A 19750-nucleotide genomic window follows, 5' to 3' on the forward strand; every position below is an offset into this window, starting at 1 on the left:
TCTAACTGTTGCTTCTTGACCTGCATCCAGATTTCTCGGGAGGCAGGTCAGGTGGTCTGGTATTCCCATCTCTTGAAGAATTTTACACAGTTTGTTGTGATCTGCACAATCAAAGGCTTTGGCATAATCAATAAAGCAGAAGTAGATGTTTTTCTGGAACTCTCTCACTTTTGCAATGATCCAGTGGATGTTGATAGTGTGATCTCTGGTTCCCCCTATGTGGCATGCCTCAAGTTATAAATTAATAATACATTGCTTACCATGACTAGTAACTATTAACAAGGTAAAAGTTCAAAGTTTTGGATAATTATTGTCTCTTTAAGGCAAAAATTATCTTTAAAAAATTAAGCAATCAAAAAAAGAAATTTTGAGGTTTCAATATATTTTAAATTTTATTTTATATCTTAAAATAATATTTAATCAACTCTTTGCAATCCCATGGACTATAGCCCACCAGGTTCCTCTGTCCATGGATTTCCTAGGCAAGAATATTGGAGTGGGTTGCAATTTCCTACTCCAGGGGATCTTCCTGACCAAGGGATAGAAGCCACGGCTCCTAAACTGCAGGCACATTCTTTATCATCTTCTGCATTACAGGCAGGGCCACCAGGAGAGCCCCCTTAATAATAACACAATACTATTAGTTTATATCAAATTACTAGAATATATCTTAGACCTTACTGTAAGCCATTAATTTAAAAAATATTAACTATTACAGTTTTGTATATAATGAGATTGGTCACAGTGTTATGGCTGTATCTGAAAGGAATCTCAAAAATCTCAGCTCCCTTACCTGGAGAAAAGATTAAATTTCGTAAGACAGAATACTGTCTTTCACTGTCATTGCTAAAACTAGATCCATGTTTAATCAAAATATTTATCCGTTTCGCCAAGGTCACTCAGAGAAGGCAATGGCACCCCACTCCAGTACTCTTGCCCAGAAAATCCCATGGACGAAGGAGCCTGGTGGGCTGCAGTCCCTGGAGTTGCTAAGAGTCACACATGACTGAGCGACTTCACTTTCACTTTTCACTTTCATGCATTGGAGAAGGACATGGCAACCCACTCCAGTGTTCTTGCCTGGAGCATCCCAGGGCCGGGGGAGCCTGGCGGGCTGCCGTCTATGGGGTCGCACAGAGTTGGACACGACTGAAGCAACGCAGCAGCAACAGTGGCAGCAAGGTCACTTGGATTTCTCTTCTGACCTTATGAGGTGTCAGAAAATGGAATTAAGAGAGAGGTCAGTAAGTTGAGTAGATGGACAAGTCAAATGTAATAAATACTTTACAGGCTATTGACTAATCAATCTATACTTTTGGAACAACAGTCACTCGGATGCTCAATCCACACCCATCTTTCATTAGTAATATCATGTAAAATTGAAACAAAAGTTCTGCTTTTGATTTATTTCTCTCGGGCCTATTATTTGTCTAAAATAGCACATACTTTTTCGAGAAGAGAAATTAAGTTGAATTGATAGAATTGGATCCTCATAAAGCCACGCTGATCACTACTCAGCACCTTGGGTCTTTTTGCCTTTCAAGTAATCCATCAATTGACTTTCAGTCTCTTAATTTAAGTGGCTTCCCTGGTGGCTCAGAGGGTAAAGAGTCTGCCTGCAGTGTGGGAGACCTGGGTTCAATCCCTGTGTCGGGAAGATCCCCTGGAGAAGGAAATGGCAACCCACTCAAGTACTCTTGCCTGGAAAAATTCCATGGACAGAGGAGCCTGGTAGGATATAGTCCATGGGGTCGTGAAGAGTCGGACACGACTGAGCGACTTCACTTTCACTCTTAATTTAAATGCTTCAAAGATAACTTGAAATATATAATTTTCAGAATATTCTGTATTGTATGTATGAGCTTGATCTTATGTCTTCAGTGTGTCTACCATCTTCCAGCATTCAGTAAACAATTGTTTCCAGTCCACTCCCCTCTTAGGCCACAAAGCAGAAAGCTTTTGTATTTTATCAAACCTAAGGTGCCATGAATTCTCATCATTGTTTTATATATCACATTAAAAAAAAAAAAAACACTCTGCTCGTTTTAATGGTGCAGAGCTTTCTTATTCCTCGGTCTGTAGTCACTAGAGAAGCTCCTGCAAACCCAGACGTACCTGCTTCACTGATATCAGTGCTGTTGCTTCCATGTCATTCTGCCTACACAGCGACTTTTGTTTCAATGTTGAATCATAATACAATCTTTTTAAAGACATTTTGGGAGGCAGCAAAATTCAGCACATGTATCACCAACACACGCAGAACTCACATGAAGTGCAGCCCTGATGACTTTGCCCAGGTTTAGCCAGCCTAGACACTGGCAACTGCATCCTGCCTCCCACGGAAGCTCCAGGGTGCCGTCAATTGCAGAAGCAACTCGATCTCCAAAATGTCAAAGTATGAAAAAATTGGTATCGTTCAATCACTGAAATATAGCAATAAAACATCTGTATATATCGCCACTCCACTAGTACACATTAATACGTTGACTAACTTTTGCACTACACAAGGTAACAACATTTGGGGGTTTTAAGCGCTCCCTAGGCACTGGGGAATAAAAATCTGACTAAATCATAGTCTTTGCCCTTTAGTATCGTGAAGGCAGCTAACACAGAAAGAAAGTAAGACAAAGTGCTGTGGGAGAAGAGGGAATGATTAATCCTGCTTAGGGCAACGGCATTACTATTTTCTGACATAATTTTCATTACTTAATTTTCAAGGATACGATGACTTCATTTTTATGTGCTCCAACTCTAGGAAATTTCCTGAATTTAACTAGGGGTCTCAGACATTTCTACTCTTTTATTTATCATTTAAATATGTAAAAACATGTACAAAAACTTCTCAAGAGAGAAATGTCAAACTCATATATCAATTATGGGCAATTTAAAGTTTAAGGTATTAAGGCAATGATTTCTTTCAATCTTAAGCAATAAAATTACTTAAGGGATACAATAACATTAAATAATATAAAAATGACTAAGTAACTTATTTGGGCTTCCCTTGTGGCACAGCTGGTAAAGAATCTGCCTGCAATGGGGGAGACCTGGGTTCGATCCTTGGGATGGTAAGATCCCCTGGAGAAGGGAAAAGCTACCCACTCCAGTATTCTGGCCTGGAGAATTCCACAGACTGTATAGTCCATGGGGTCACAGAGTTAGACAGGACTGAGCAACTTTCACTTCAATTCACTTCACTTCAAGTAAGTTATTTAAAAAGAAATTTTAACAATAATTAAAAACTCACTGTAGTCTTTCAACAGACTACTAGAAAATTTGGATGTCTGTATCCAAAAAAATAAATAAATAAAAGAAAACCTTGATTCATACCTATAAAAAGAAATTTAGATGATCTACCTAAATATAAAAAACTAAAACTATAAAATTTCTAGGAGAAAATTTTGTGACCCTGGTTAGGTGATTTCTTAGATATGACACCAAAACCCCAATCTACAAAATAAAAAGTGATAAATGAGATTTGTATCAAAATTAAGAGTGTCTTCTCATCACTGATAAAAGAGTGAAAAAATAAAACACAGACTGAGAAAAAATATTTGCAAATCTGTCTGATAAAGGACTGTAATATAAAATACATAAAGAACTCTTCAAGAAGATATAAAGATGCTCAGCATCATTAGGCATTAGGGAAATGCAATCAAAACCACCATGAGATCCTGCCTCACATCCGCTGGGATGCTAGCAGCAGGAGACCTGACAGAACCAAATGACGGCAAGGATGTGCAGCAACAAGGATGTGCAGCAACAAGGATGTGCAGCAACAAGGATGTGCAGCAACAAGGATGTGCAGCAACAAGGATGTGCAGCAACAAGGATGTGCAGCAACCAGAACTCTCATACATTCCTGGTGGGAATGCGAAATGGAAACTGGTTTGGAAGTTTCTTAAAAAGTTAGAAATATACTTACCATACACTCCTGCAATCCCACTCAAAGGGATTTACCCAAGTGAAATGAAAACCTATGCTTCCACAAAAACCTGTCTACAAGTGTTCATAGTGGCTTCATTCATAGCTGTCAGAAGTTGGGAACAACATCCTCCATTGGAGGATGGATAAACTGTGGTATATCCATATAATGGATCTTCCCAACCCGGGGATCAAACCCAGGACTCTGTGTCTCCTACACTGGTAGGCAGGCTCTTTACCACCAACACCCCCTGGGAAATCCATATAATGGAATCTACTTGGCAATAAAAGGGACAAACTCCACATTCACAAAGACAGGGGTGAATCTCAAATGCATATGATAAGTGAAAGAAACCAGACTCAAAAGACTACATACTGAATGACTGCATATATATGACAATCTTGCAATGGGGACTCAAAATAGATAGTAGGTGCCAGGGGTGGGGTTTGACCACAAAGAAGCATTGGTCAGGAGGTAACAGGGTGATGGAACTGTTCTGTATCTTAATTATCATAGGAAACACATACATCTGTACATAGAGGTATATGTACATACATGTATACATTTCTCAAAACTTGCAAAACTTTACACTAAAAAAGATTAATTTTAAGGTATATAAATTACATCTTAATTTTTATGAAATTCATGTCAAATTAGAAAAATGACTTAAAATTACAGAAACAACATATCTTGCCTAGCTCAAACCTAACATAAACAATCAGTGTCCACTTTGGGTTACTTCTGCATAGGGATAGAATTCTGAAAGAATTCGTTGTATTAATAAATTACCAGGAAATACAGATGTTTAGACTTAAAAGAGTAGCGTAAATAAAATAAACTGGTAAATCTATTCCGTCAGAGTTATTGAAACCTGAGTGGCAGACTTCCCTGTTTATGAAAACCCTGTCTTTTGACTAGGAGTTTTGGAGCTAAGGAGGCTGGCAGGAATGGCTCCTTGGTTCAGATGAGAACGGTGGACTCTAAGAAACAAAGGGTACAACCTGTGGTGCTAAGTAAATACAGAACAAGCGGAAAATCAACAACACAACACAGTGAACAGAAATCTTGGTTAGAATTTGAAAATAATAAATTTAGTTAAAGCAATTTCTCCTGCTGTTTGTTTCTCAAAAGCAAATTAGTTGCTTTAATAGACACTTGCCTCCTTCTAACATGAAATGTGCTGACATGCAGCATATTTTATGAAAAAAAAAAAAAGGCTAAGTCACCACTTAAGCTGGCATGTGACTTTCAAGCTTTAGGAACTGCTTTCCTATCCTCTGCAATTATTGTATAAAATTGAGTTTCCCTGATTCTTAAAATTATTAATGATATTTTGGGGTGTTGCTTAAAACTTTTATATATTTTTGTCAGTTTAAAAAAAACATAAATGGATTATTCTTAAAGAGATTGCATTCAAGTCTACTTTCTGCCTTGAAGTGCTGTATTTCACATAAAATATTCTGGAGGTAGAGAGAGATCCAAAAAAGGAAATGCCAAAAAAGTTATATGCCGGGGTCCAGCCCCGGTGGATGCAGGGAATTCGAAGCATTGGACGGCACTGGCAAGAAGAGACTTATTTATTGATTGATATAGAAATATAAAATTAGATTAGGAAGAAATAGTATAGTAGGAAATCTAGGTGGAGAAAAAGAGGCTGAATAACTTGGTTTACGGGGAAAACCAATAAAACCTCGAGACAAGAGGTTTGCACCATCTACGTTAGGCCACTGGCGCCCACTTGAATATCAAAGGGTGCCCCGCCTTAGGCTCCCTTTCGCGTGGATCTTAGCAGCCAGGGCAAGTAAGTAGACATGGTGAGCCTCCCCGCTCCAGATGGGAATTTAGCCGAAAAAGGGGAGAAAAGAATGACATGGGGAAGCCCAGTGTAGGTGCAAGACTCCAAAAACTTTATTTTTCAAAATCAGCTTATATACCCCAAGTTATACATAAAGAAATAGTGGAATATGCAGAGTTATGCAGGGGCAGCAGTCCTGACCCTCAATGAGACAAAGCTTTCTTTTTGCATACCCTCCCGTATACAAAAGGTCTCAGGTGGTTTACATTATCTTCTGGCCAAGAGGCCTGTTCACATCTTTATGGCTCTCTTCCTGGATAATTGTCTATCAACCAGAAAACTCCTTTTCCCTAGAAGAGTTTTTTCTTTACTCTGCATCACCCTCAAAGTACTAAATAAAGTTACATTCCTGTAGAACAAAGGTGCAGTGGGTTATAACAAAGAAAGTACTTAACTCAATGATCTAATGTTGCTAATGCCAGGTCTACTACCTGTTTTTCTATATACCAACTATCTCTACAAATAAAAGATATGAAAATTTGGCAGCAAGTATTGGCTCAACAAATGAAACCTTTAATCAGTCCTATTCTAATGATTTTGACTCCTCGGCAGCCCCTACATTCCTAGGATGTTTTAAGCTTCTTGTGCCTCCTGCGGTCAGGAGGCCTCAAACAATCACACGCGCAGCTGTATGAGTCCTGCAGGCAGGCTAGAAAGCCATCAGAGGGGTTGTTGGATTGAAACACTCGTATTATGCCCAGGAGATTTATTATCTAAAAGCTCTAATTTTTTCCAGAAAAAGGTGGTCGGGGGACAGCCCCCTGTTAATGACAGAAGAGTAGGTGGAAAGCATAACACAGTAAAGCAGGCAGACTCTGGTCTTGGGGGGTGGATGCTCAGGGAATTCCAGGGGGAACCCCTGAAGCCTGATCACAACCTTACGTTTTGTCAGGCTTCCTTCCACATGACCTTGTCACAGGCGGGATTCCTCACGCTGGCCCCCAGCAGTTATATGTCATGACATGGGTTTTATTAGACAAAGTTAAACTTCTGTGGATGAGCTCTGAATGAAGAAGCTAAAAGTCTTGAGCAGCTTTCCCACCCTGACACAGACCACATCAGCTTTGGCCAGTCTTCCAGCTCTCTGAGTCTGTTTTGTTAACTGTAAAATGAGGCACAGGATCAGGTTTTTAAAAGAGATTGTCTATGATAAACTAAACACACAAATATTGACCTGACACAATGCACTAAGAACCTTCGTGAGGTTTTATTGATAGTTCTTAGAAAAGATCACTATTGCCTCTGTACTTAAGATTTTTTAAGGGAAAAAACAGAAAAGCCTAGGCCTCAGTTGCTTGGATATACTGAAGCAGAACTCAAACTTGCTCTTGATTATCATGACACCTTTTCAAATGAACAAGCCTTCCTAACGATGACCATGCAGGTCACACAGGAGACAGGCCAGTTGGTCTTGCCCAGGGTGCAGGGGTTTTCTTCATCAGCAGGCTGGCTTTCCTTACTATCTCTGAAGCATCTACCATCCTCTTTACTTTCTTTACCCAAATTTTTGAAACTGCAAGAACCATGGAACAAAAGAAAAATTTCCATTTATTTTTCCTCTTGCCTCTTTCCCACCATGTTGATGCATTTGGGAAACTACCTGCCAGCCATCGGCATCATCCATCCTTTAGAACCTTGACATACATGCTCCTAACTAAGCAATCTTCCTGTCCTTCCTTTTCAGCCCCTGAGTTTTGAAAGAAAGAAAAGCTACACCTTAAAAGTGGAGGGAGCCAACCCTCACCTCGAGATGCGGTTTCTGAACCTGGGCCCATTTCAAGACACAACCACAGTGCACATCAGTGTGGAAGACGTGGATGAGCCCCCTGTGTTCGACCCTGGCTTTTATTTTGTGGAGGTACCTGAAGATGTGGCGATTGGGACAACCATACAGATCATTTCTGCCAAGGACCCGGATGTGACCAACAACTCAATCAGGTTTTTCCACACATTTCACCTTTGCCTTATATCCGAGAATCTGCCCTTGTATCTAATTCACTTTTTCTTTTTGCTTCTTCCATCTCTGGAAACTCTTTCTTTAAATGCTTTATTTTTCTTTTCATATTATTTAGAAGTGAAATATCATTATGACAACTCCCTGTCAATTGCTTCAGCAACACACATACACACACCCCTCAGTGCTCAGTCGTGGCCTTACTGACATTTAGGGGTAGATAATCTTTTGTTGGGGGGGGGGTAATCATATACATTTTACAATGTTTAGCAGCATCTCTGGCCTCTACCTGCTAAAAAAAACGTAGCATCCCCTGAGTTGTAATAATCTATAAAGTCTGACTCTTTGCACACCCATAGACTGTAGCCCGCCAGGCTCCTCTGTCCATGGGATTCTTCAGGCAAGAATACTGGAGTGGACTGTCATTCCCTTAGGCTCCAAGGAATCGTCCCAACTTAGGCATCAAACCTACATCTCCTGTGTCTCCTGCACTGCAAGCAGATTCTTTACCCACTGAGCCATCGGGGAGGCCCCCAAAAAGACCCCAGATGTTGCCAAATAGACACATGGACATCAAAGCATTAAAAATTATTGAATCTTAGTGGTGAATATAATGGTGATTATTGTACACTCTTAATTTTTGTGAACCTTTGACATTTTTACTTTAAAAATGGGAAAAAATAACATATATAAAGACATGTTTCCATATACTATAGAAAGAACAGACATAGAAAACTCCCACTGTTGCCAACAGCTTTGAATCCATGTAGACTGACTTTCTATGGTAAACCTACAGACCAGCCTCTCCAAAGTATGTTTTGAACATCAAGATTCCAGTCTGGACGCTTCCCCCTCAAGAGCAGGCGGAGAGCCGCTCCTGTAGCCATGGGCACTGCCCATCGACCCTGGAACCAAACAGCAAACAGCTGGTGGACAGGCTGACACTTCAACCTTCCGAGCAACTGCCCAGCCTCTGAAGCTCGACACAAAAGATCAGGGCTCCAGGGCTGTTTGAGGCCATCTGTCACGGTAACTGTCGAAGGCCACACGACTGAATCCTGGGCGTCAGCACGAGCGCAGGTCAAGCACACCCCAATTTGTCAGAGGCCTTTTCTGTCAGCTGTTACTTCCCTCACCAGCTGCCATTTTGAAGGAAAATGTACTTTTGCCATTTAATGAAGACAGTTCTCTCCTGAGATTAATCTTGGTAGGGGAAATCTGTTTCCTCTAACCAAGCAGCAGACATTTTACATTTTCAGGTATTAAAATGGCTAAAATTGTTGTTTCAATTCTGATACTTGATTTTTAGCAGGCAATGAATCTTTATGAGTTATGACAATTTTATACAAGTGACAGTTCAATCTTAAGCTTTTTAAGTGTACAAGATGGGAAGAAATTAGTTAAATCATATTGTCCCCCAAAAAACAACATAAATAAATAAACCAATTCTATTATAAATTCATATTTATAATACAAACATTACATTTATATCAAAAGCCAAGAATACATATCTATCTTCTGACTGATCTACTCATAGCAGAGAACTGTGGGGAAAACTTTAGAACAAAACTTTACGGGGAAAATGCTTGAAATAAAACAAGAACGAGTTTCTAAAAGAGCCAATGAAATTCAGTGGAAAATTCCACATCCTTTTTCTAGATTCTGACTCTATAGACTCCTGAGTGGTAAGCATCGGAAATTTGGTTTTTTCAGGAGTCACTCTACTAAATGACAAGAGACAGAAAACAGTCAGGAATGAAGGAAATTCACACACACACACACACACACACACACACCCCTAGCATGCACATGCACACACACACACACACCCGCCTAGCATGAACATGCACACGCACACACACACACACACACACCCAGCATGAACATGCATTATCCAGGACTAAGGTCATTATCTCAACACACATCTAGGAAGGAAAGAGAAACACCAGCAGGCCTAGACCCACTGCAGGCATGGAGCAGAGGGAGGAACACAGCATGAGGGAATCCTGTCTGGCCAACAGAAAATGCTGCTTCAGGTGATAAGCTGTTGAAGCCCATCAGTTGGCCAGCAAGGCAGGACAGCTGGCATCGGGATAATCTGTAGTGGGGCGCCCGTCTAGTCCAGTAGATCCCGGTCAGGAGGAATCCAGGAGTGAACGGGCGGGAGGCCTGGAGTAGGGACCACGGGGCTTATTCTAGGGCAAGTCTCCAGGTCTTTATTCTTTCGGGCCGCGCCATGTGGCCTGTGGGGAGTCTTAGCTTCCGCGACCAGGGATCGAACCTGTGCTTCCTGTGTGGGAGTGTTAACATTGGATCGCCAAGGAAGTCCTGACTTTAGGCCTTGAGAGAGAGACTGGCAGGAACGAGGCAACAGCCACAGGTTTGCTGAAGACTAATGTCCCAGAACAGAGGTAAAACAGAATTCCACGCATCAGAACTGGAGACAATCGTCTCTCCGCATTTTGGTTGGAAAGAAGGATCAGAATGCACGTGGCCAGACTCAGGCTCTGTGCTGTCCCACAGGGACAAGGTATGGTCCCCGGGTCCCCGGGCCCAAGCAGGACCCTGGGGCTCCCAGATTCTCAGAGAGAAGCCCCTGGAGGCCGGACCTCTGGCTATCACTCAATAAACCCATCTGCAGATTACTTTCCTGTTATCTTTCCTCAAATTGCTCATTTTCTCCTTTTTTCCTATAAAAGTTATTTTCTTTTAAAATACTTTGAATGTGTTATATGCTGCTTGGCTATCAAATTTATCTTCTGCATTTTAATTACCAATAAATGAGGTTAATATTCCTAAGAATAAAATACATATTAAATCATCCAAAAATTAACACATCACCCAGGTTAAAAATGCTATGGATAAAAGGTCATGGAACTTTTTAAAAAGATTATCAGGACTTTTCTAAAATTTATTTTTAATTGAAAGATAATTGCTTTACAGAATTTTGTTGGTTTCTGCCAAACTTCAACATCAATCAGCCATAGGCATATATATGACATTATCAGGACTTTTATAATCTCATTTCTAGAAAGTTTATGGTATGTTCAGGCATATAAGCTGGTCATAATTTACTAATAAAACCTAAAATCAAGTCTCCAGATTTAGTTATATATACATGAAAGATATGTCTGGATCACCTAAATTTTTAATAAATGCTTGAGGAATCTCTAGCAAGCAGGAACCAGTCAGCAACTGAAAAAGGCTTCTGCTGGTGTGGAAACAGCCGGCCCTCTGTGCTTTCCTGGAGTGTGTTTGTGGACTTGGGGATCCTGTCCATGAAACCCTACTTTCAAATCGCTCCTAAATTCAGAGAATGTCCTCAGCCAAGTAAACAAGCAGGGAACTCAGTGAACACCAGCATTGTTCGCGGAAATGAGGAAGTTTTGTGTGAATATGTCACGCCTGTTCGGCGCACAGCAGGTGAGAGTATTCTAGTTAGAGAAAGGAAAGCCGCCCACATAATTCACCGGCGTCTCCCAGTTTCCTCATTTTCCATCCGCATCTACACCGTTACATGTGTTCTCCTGGCTCCTGAAAATTGGCCCAGTGTCCCACTCCGAGTAATGAATGCTCTCACCGCCTCAGTGCAGGCTGGGCTCCGCCTGCCGAGGGCGGCCCCGCCGGGCGTCCTGCCGGGTGGTTGATCGCATCCCTCCGTCTCCCCGGCCGTCTGTGGCGCTCGCTGCGTCTCTGTGACGCTCGCTGCGTCGCCCCGGCCGTCTGTGGCGCTCGCTGCGTCGCCCCGGCCGTCTGTGGCGCTCGCTGCGTCGCCCCGGCCGTCTGTGGCGCTCGCTGCGTCGCCCCGGCCGTCTGTGGCGCTCGCTGCGTCGCCCCGGCCGTCTGTGGCGCTCGCTGCGTCGCCCCGGCCGTCTGTGACGCTCGCTGCGTCTCTGTGACGCTCGCTGCGTCGCCCCGGCCGTCTGTGGCGCTCGCTGCGTCTCTGTGACGCTCGCTGCGTCGCCCCGGCCGTCTGTGTCGCTCGCTGCGTCTCTGTGACGCTCGCTGCGTCGCCCCGGCCGTCTGTGGCGCTCGCTGCGTCTCTGTGACGCTCGCTGCGTCGCCCCGGCCGTCTGTGGCGCTCGCTGCGTCGCCCCGGCCGTCTGTGGCGCTCGCTGCGTCGCCCCGGCCGTCTGTGGCGCTCGCTGCGTCGCCCCGGCCGTCTGTGGCGCTCGCTGCGTCTCTGTGACGCTCGCTGCGTCGCCCCGGCCGTCTGTGTCGCTCGCTGCGTCTCTGTGGCGCTCGCTGCGTCGCCCCGGCCGTCTGTGACGCTCGCTGCGTCTCTGTGACGCTCGCTGCGTCGCCCCGGCCGTCTGTGTCGCTCGCTGCGGCATCGTAGGTGTGCGTCCGGACAGCGGGTTCCTCGCAGGCTGCCTCCCCGGTCGGTGCTCCGCCGGCCGCGGGGCGAGCTGCCATCAGGGCCTCCGGCTCCGTGGCCGAATGGCTGGCTTTTCTCATGTTGGGGGAGCTGAAAGAAAAGACCGTCAGGAGCCAACCAGTGCTTTTTTTTCTAAGATAAATTCAAATCTTCAAAGAGCCAGGAGACTTTAAATCACTAACTACACCCAGAAAAAGAAAAAAAAAAGGCTCCAATTAATTTTAAATGAACTTGGTAGGCATGTGTTTATTCTTTATTAAATAGGCAATTGTTGGCCGTGGCGGCTCCATCTATTTTCAGAAAGAGAGAAGGCTTTGTTTCCTTAAGCCATCCCACACCTTTCATATGCCTAGGTTTGATTCTCAGCTGTGCAACCTTGGACAAACGTCTTAATCTTGCCATGCTTCAGCTTCTCACCTGTGAAACAGGGATAATAATACCTGCCTCACAAGATTTTCGAGGAGATTACCTGAGCCAATACATGTAAGATGTTTAGAGCAGGGCCAGGCTACAGTAACAGGGTCAGAAGCAAAGAAAAGCATTATGAATTTAAATTTCCCAACGCTTAGAGAGTTTCAACTGGAATGATTCCAGCTTCTCCAGCCTTTAGTGATCACCTCACCTTTTAATTCCCTGAACAGCCATCCTGAATCTCAACAGGAAAAAATGCACACTTGAAACAAAATGCTTGACCAAATAATATATAGAGGTACGTGCACGCTGAGTCACTTCAGTCGCGTCCAACTATTTGCGACCCCATGGACTGTACCACACCAGGCTCCTCCGTCCATGGGCTTCTCCAGTCAAGAACCCTGCAGTGGGTTGCCATGCCCTCCTCCAGGGGATCTTCCCGACCCAGGGATCAACTCACGTCTCCTGCGCTGGCAGGCAGATTCTTTACCACGAGTGCCACCTGGGAAGCCCCCATATACACAGGGATAATCTATATGTAGGTATTTATATATACTGAAACAAACATTTTACCATCAATTTTTACCCTTACTGTAAGTGATAGTCTGGCATACCTATACCCATTTCATTTTCTTTCTACAGTAATCATAACCCACCATACTGATTTCAGTTTGAAAAACAATGCACTAAAGAAATTGCTTACTGCCATCAAAAGGGTGGTATTTCCCAGTTTAAACAACTAAGATACAGATTGCAATGGCTGGCAACATTTTTGGGGGGCTGTGCACTTGGCTCGTGATTGAACTCAGGCTCTCAGCAGTGAGAGCCTGCAGTCCTTAACCACTGGACTGCCAGGGAATTCTGCTGGCAACTTTTTTTAAATTAATTTTTATTGGATTACAGTTGATCCATAATGTTATATTACTTTCTGCGGTACAGCAAACTGAATCAGTTATACACATATTCACTGTCTTAGATTCTATTTCATATGGGTCATTGCAGAATATTGAGCAGAGTCCCGTGTGCTACACACAGGTCCCTATTAGTTAGCTGTTTTATATACAGCAATGTGCACGTCAGTCTCAGTCTCCCAACTTATCCCTCCCCACCTTCCCCCTTGGTAACCATAGTTTGTTTTCTACGTTTGTGACTATCTGTTTTGTAAATAGGTTCGTTTGTACCCACTGGCAACTTTAAGTGGAATTTTGAACCCAAAATATTACAACAGCTTATATACACATATATGTGTGTTGTGTGGTGTCAGTCACTCAGTCCTGTCTGACTCTTGGTGGCCCCAGGGGCTGTAGCCCACCACGCTCCTCTGTCCATGGAATTCTCCAAGCAAGAATATTGGAGTGGGTTGCCATTCCCTGTTCCAGTGTTTATACATAATTTACAATCTATAATATATATAATAGTTTATAGATAAACATGTATATTTCAGATCTTACTAGTACCTGAAAATTACTAGCTGTCTAACTGTGGGAAAGTGACTTCTCTTAGTCTTCATTTCCTTTTCTCTTGGTTGATATATTTATATATAAATATATTTATATACAAATTTATATATAAATATATCTTAGAGATGCTGTAGAATTTAAAGAGAAGCTATAAAATGCCTGGTATTCAACAGATGGCAGCAATCGTAACTACTGCCCACTACCAAGGACTACATAAGATTCTTAAGAATGGTTCTCAATCATGGCTACACATCAAAATCCCTTAGAAGGCTTTTAAACATACAGATGCCTACGCTTCCCTCCACACCTACTGAATCTCCCAAGATGGGCACCAGGTAAGACAACTTAGGTAAGAAAACACAAAGGGTCCGATATCCAACTCAGCTTCAACAGGAATTACAGATCTTACCCAGTGTCAGGGTGAATAAGGACTCAAAGGATATAAACAACAGCAAAACATGAGCTACGCACTCTTTCCTCAGGTTTCCCTGCTGTCTCAGTGGTAAATAATCTGCTTGCAAGGATAGAATCGGGTTCTATCCCTGGGTCAGGAAGATGCCCTGGAGGAGGAAACGGCAACCCACTCCAGTATTCTTGCCTGGGAAATCCCATGGACAGAAGAGCCTGGCAGGCTACAGTCCATGGGGTCGCAAAAAGTCGGACACGACCATCACTAACACTTTCAATTTTTCTTTCCTTAGAGAGGTCTGGCTTCTCTGGTGGCTCAGAGGGTAAAGCGTCTGCCTGCAGTGCAGGAGACCTGGGTTCAATCCCTGTGTCGGGAAGATCCCCTGGAGAAGGAAATGGCAAGCCACTCCAGTACTCTTGCCTGGAAAATTCCATGGACAGAGGAGCCTGGTAGGATATAGTCCGTGGGGTCGCAGAGTCGAACACGACTGAGCAACTTCACTTTAGAGAGGTCTAGAACCATTAGGTGTAGGTGCCTGTAAATATCCTTCTATTTTCTGTATAAGGATGCATGTTGGTCCACACGGAGTATGAAAGGTATGAGCAAGGAATGAAGGGCATGGCCTGAAAGCTTAATCATGTAACATCTGCTTTTTATACTCCATGAACTACACTACTCACATGACATTTTCAAGCAAGCTGTGCCCCATAAATTCCAGGCTATTTACAATAAATAACCTAGACAGACCCCGGTCCATCCTGCTAAAAACATTCCCTAGACAAGGACACCCATCTAGCAGATAACATAACTGTGTCTGCCAACAAGTCAGTCATTAGTATGCTTACAAAGGACCTGATTCAAATTTTTCCTTCTCAGTAGGTGATACTACTTGTGGGAACCGGGACCACACAACTCGGTCTTTTCCAGTTCCAATTCAGCATTTCTGGACTTATTTGAATAAAAGTTGTTTTGAACAAAGACAGGGGTTGATATTCAGAGTGTCCCTAAAGTCTTAGAACAGTTTTAAGCTTTAAAAATAGCTGAGACTGATCTTTAGAAAGCATAAAACTGCCCTAAGACTTTGACACCCCATTTTATTTCATTTTCTGAATGAGGAAATCGAAGCAGTAACAATTTTTTGTTGTTGTCTTGCATTTGGGGATTTTTTTAGGGGGCAGGCAGTGGTTTTGGACATGATAAAACAGGAATGCAGTCTTCCAAGGGCCTATAATCCAGAACTAGTCCTGTTTCACATAGTATGCGCTCAGTTCCCTCATGTAATATGCTATAAGTATGAATAAATATGCTTATCCAATAAGACAATGCATTTAATCTCCATTTCTACAGATATTCCATTGACAGAAGCAGTGATCCTGGAAGATTCTTCTATGTGGACATTACGACAGGTGCCCTAATGACTGCAAGACCTCTTGACCGGGAAGAGTTTTCTTGGCATAATATCACTGTCCTTGCTATGGAAATGAGTGAGTAAAACAATACCATGGTCTCCATTAGTGACAAAACATAAGCATTGTAGAAAGTGGAGGTTTCCAGAGCCTGTTGGAACAAAAATTATATTCTTTATGGAAAAAAATGGAAATCCTGGTTTATGAAATTGAATGAACGTATTTAGTTCAAATACTTACTGAGGATCTCTATATACCTAGTCCTGCTAGAGAGAAAAACAAGAGTATCGCGCAAAAGCAGCACAAGAAACAGCGTCTTTAAACTACGGAGCTGCTTCTGCATGAAGAACAGGGGCCATGAAGAACAGATGTCTCTGAGACATCTGAGAGGCTTCCAACCTTTAATAAGATTGGAATGCAACTAGTACATTATTATTGGATGAAAGGAAGCATTTAGAACATATCACCCTTATCATGCACATAAACATACACGTACATGCATATAAGAATTTGAAACATCTTACAACAGATTATTAACATAAACCTGAAAATAAAATTGAAAATTAATAAACTAACATATTATAATCTCAACACAAATTATATACTACTACGTTCCATTTTTTTCTTTCACAACACCCGTGGGTTTGGGTGGACTCCGGGAGTTGGTGATGAACAGGGAGGCCTGGCATGCTGCGGATCATGGGGTCACAAAGAGTCAGACACGACTGAGTGACTGAACTGAAGTTATGAGGAATGTTAAGGGAAATGGTGAATCCAAACGTATTGACACAAGTATGTACAGTCAGTCATGAGGGCAGTTTGGTAAGAAATCTTTATTCAGAGTCCCCAGTACATCCATACACCTTTTCTCAAGAATTCTACTTCTAATAATTATCTTAAGGAAACTGTCATAATATTGACAAAGATTTATGAACCAAAATGCCCACTGCATTGTCATTTTAAAAGAGGGGAAACACCTAAATGTCTAATGACAGTAGCTTGACTAAATAAACTATGGTACAGTCATGCAATAAAATGAGAACATCCTGTTTACATTAATACCAATCAGTGTACCAATTAATTAATTTCAAAGTACATTTCAATGACTTTCAGGAAAATCTTTCCCTAAAATATTAAAGTTCTAAATCAAACTTTTTTCTTAATTTCAGTGTGTATGTATGTGTGTGTGAGAGAGAGAGAGTTTGGACACATGTAACATTACACATAATATATAATGGATATCTCTGGTGGTAGGACTATGGATCACATTTATTCTCATTTTTCTGAAATTTTCATCATTGCCTGTATAAACAAACACCAGCACAAGTTACAATGGAAAAATTTAAACACATCAGCACTCTTGCTAACCAAGCAATATAAATATTTAGGGGAAAAACAAAAGTATAAATATTCTTGAGGGAAAAAATGAACCAAAAGAACAGGGCATTTTGAGATTTAATAAAATTATTTACTAAGCATACTTTCTATGTCTTATAATTTCTATTTTGTCTTCCTGGGATGGTGGCCAAAACAGAAAAAGACAGGAGGGTCAGCAGTGGGGTTATGAAATTACTTTGTGTGGCAGTGTCAAGCAGAAGACAGACCAAAAGGGTATTTTCCCCCATGAATGACTGTGAGTAGCTTCAGTCTCAGCCAAAAATGTGGACTTGGTGTGTGTTTGATCCTGTAATATCTCCTGAGTCGAAAAGCAGAAAAAAATGTACGGTGTTGCCTGTAATCCCATGAATAATGTAAAATCTTCTGAAACAGTAATTCAAAGAACTGATTACAGGTTTTCCCCACTATCTGAAAGTATCGGGTTCCTATGAAACCTTTTGTAGGCCAAAGCGGTATAAAGTGAAGACGTAGTTACCTTAGGACACATCTTGCTAGCAGATGCACAAAATGAAAAGCACAGATGCTCACGTCATTCAAGGATGTGGCGGCTCGATGCGGAGATGCCGGGCGCTGTTTCCCAGGCAAAGAGCTTGTTGCTGACACTCTCACTGCCGCAGCCTGCCTTCAATTCCAGAACCTGAAGTCTAAGCCAAGTGAGAATCTCAAAAACTCTTTTTGAGATTCATTCGTGACGTCTGCTACCCCAGGAGTCCCACCCCGCCCCGCATCCTCCTGACGTCACACGCGCGGCCCAGCACACACCTTGTCCTGCCCACACTCATGCTCCAGCCACACTCTTAACAGGCACCCCCCGCAACCTGGCGTTGAGAGTTCCAGGGTCTTTATCCACTCCTTCAAAAACCAGAGTGAGGAGACAAATGCCTGCTCCAACAAAGAGCTGCTTTCCTGCCTCTCTGAACCCTCCTCACCTTCGGTGTTTGTCTGTGTCGTCTGTGCTTCCTTTAGACAATCCGTCCCAGGTCGGAAGCGTTCCTGTCACAGTCAAAGTCTTAGATGTCAACGACAATGCTCCGGAGTTCCCCAGGTTCTACGAAGCTTTCGTCTGTGAGAACGCCAAGGCAGGGCAGGTAAGCAGCCTGAGCACCGTGGTTAGCCTTCCAACACGGGGAAACGCGTTACAGAGAACCAGACTGGCCATCAGAGGAATTCAGACTCCAGAAGCTGACAGTTTGTAAAAGAGTCCCCAGCTTCTGTTTATCATGTTGCAACCGCTTATTTGCTAAGACAACTATTCAGAACCTCTGTTACATTTTATGATCGAAACAAGGCTGTGAAGCAAGGTAGTTACCCACCTTATAACTGAACTGTACAGAACCAACTGGAGTAACACGTGCCTTGGATCCTGGAAAAGAGGGACCATGAAGATCAAGGGGGAAAAGAAAGGAGAGTCTTTTTCTCCGCTTAGCACTAATCCTTGAAAACATCTGCAGTAAGAAAGGTTCATTTTCTGTATCTTCCTCCCTCCCTTTCTTCTGACAGCAAGCATCCTCCTGAGGGGCCATCTGCCCTATTCCTACACTCTCTCCTCCCTCAGCCGAAACACCCGTTTTCTCAGTACCCTCATGTCACATCAAGTTTTGAGAGGAAACGCATCTTAAGGAACAAATGTCTACTTATTCGAAACAGCTTTAGCGCCATCATCTTCATATACATCTGCCTGTTTTTTTTAAGTCTGCTTAAAACCTAAGTGAATGTCTGTTTGACTAAATCCCAGAGGTGCAGCTGAAAAGCATCTGAACTGTGCCTGGAAAGGCCACGTGATTGACGCATGTATCAGGCTGGTGCCCACACCATACCCAACCCGCCACACCTCAGATCTCGTGCCCTCTCTCTTCTGTCCTACTTTTGAAGACTCTGTCCTCTCTACCTTTGTCCCAACAGACTCCCTTGCTTCCCCCAAGCTAATTTTGTGACCCTGAGGACTCTGGTCCAGGGGCTGGGTGCAGACGGCAAGCACTCGTGGTTTGGTAACGCAGGCTTTTGACTGTGAAGCAGCTTCTGCTTCCACTGCTCTCTCCCTCTCCTGCAACATCTCGCGCACAGACTCTGTCTATACAACCAGAAATTACACTAGCTTCCTGAACTCCGCAAAGATTGCCTCAATGCATCTTTACCGTTCTTCCCACCCGAAGGAAAAGTGACTCCCTTGTCCCGGGCGGTGGGGGGGGGGGGGGGGAATGTGTCCTGTAGCCGTTCACATCTAAGTCGTCTCGTCCATCCCTCCCTGAAACCCAGAGCCGTGCTCTATAGCACACCTACACTTTCTTCAGCAAGTCGAAGATAAATCCACTTCCGTACCTACTGCATTTCTAGAGAAACTTGAAATATTATGCAGCTAATAAAAGTTACAATTAACACTTCCCAGCATAAGGAATGACCCGTGTTATTATGTGTGTAAGGAAAGGAGGCACAGAGGCTACAGGTGCAGGCCTGAAGGCATATCAAGCTGTATCTGCATGTGAGCAGAAACCAGAAGGCAGGAGAGAAAACAGCAACAGCCACCATCCTAAGGCAGCTGAGAGTTGAGTGAGGAGAT

At 42.9% G+C, this 19750-nt stretch overlaps 1 protein-coding gene across 1 annotated transcript in view; it reads left to right on the forward strand.

Annotated features, from left to right (window-relative positions):
* CDH20 (cadherin 20) overlaps positions 1 to 19750 on the forward strand; it is a 213191-nt gene that overhangs the window by 179256 nt on the left and 14185 nt on the right. The window contains exons 7-9 of the mRNA XM_069569322.1: positions 7462 to 7715; positions 15737 to 15873; positions 18160 to 18281. Of these exons, the coding sequence (XP_069425423.1) occupies positions 7462 to 7715; positions 15737 to 15873; positions 18160 to 18281 (513 nt within the window). The remainder of the gene's footprint in view (positions 1 to 7461; positions 7716 to 15736; positions 15874 to 18159; positions 18282 to 19750) is intronic.

Source organism: Ovis canadensis, chromosome 23, assembly GCF_042477335.2.
Source record: "Ovis canadensis isolate MfBH-ARS-UI-01 breed Bighorn chromosome 23, ARS-UI_OviCan_v2, whole genome shotgun sequence".
Taxonomy (NCBI): Eukaryota; Metazoa; Chordata; class Mammalia; order Artiodactyla; family Bovidae; genus Ovis; species Ovis canadensis.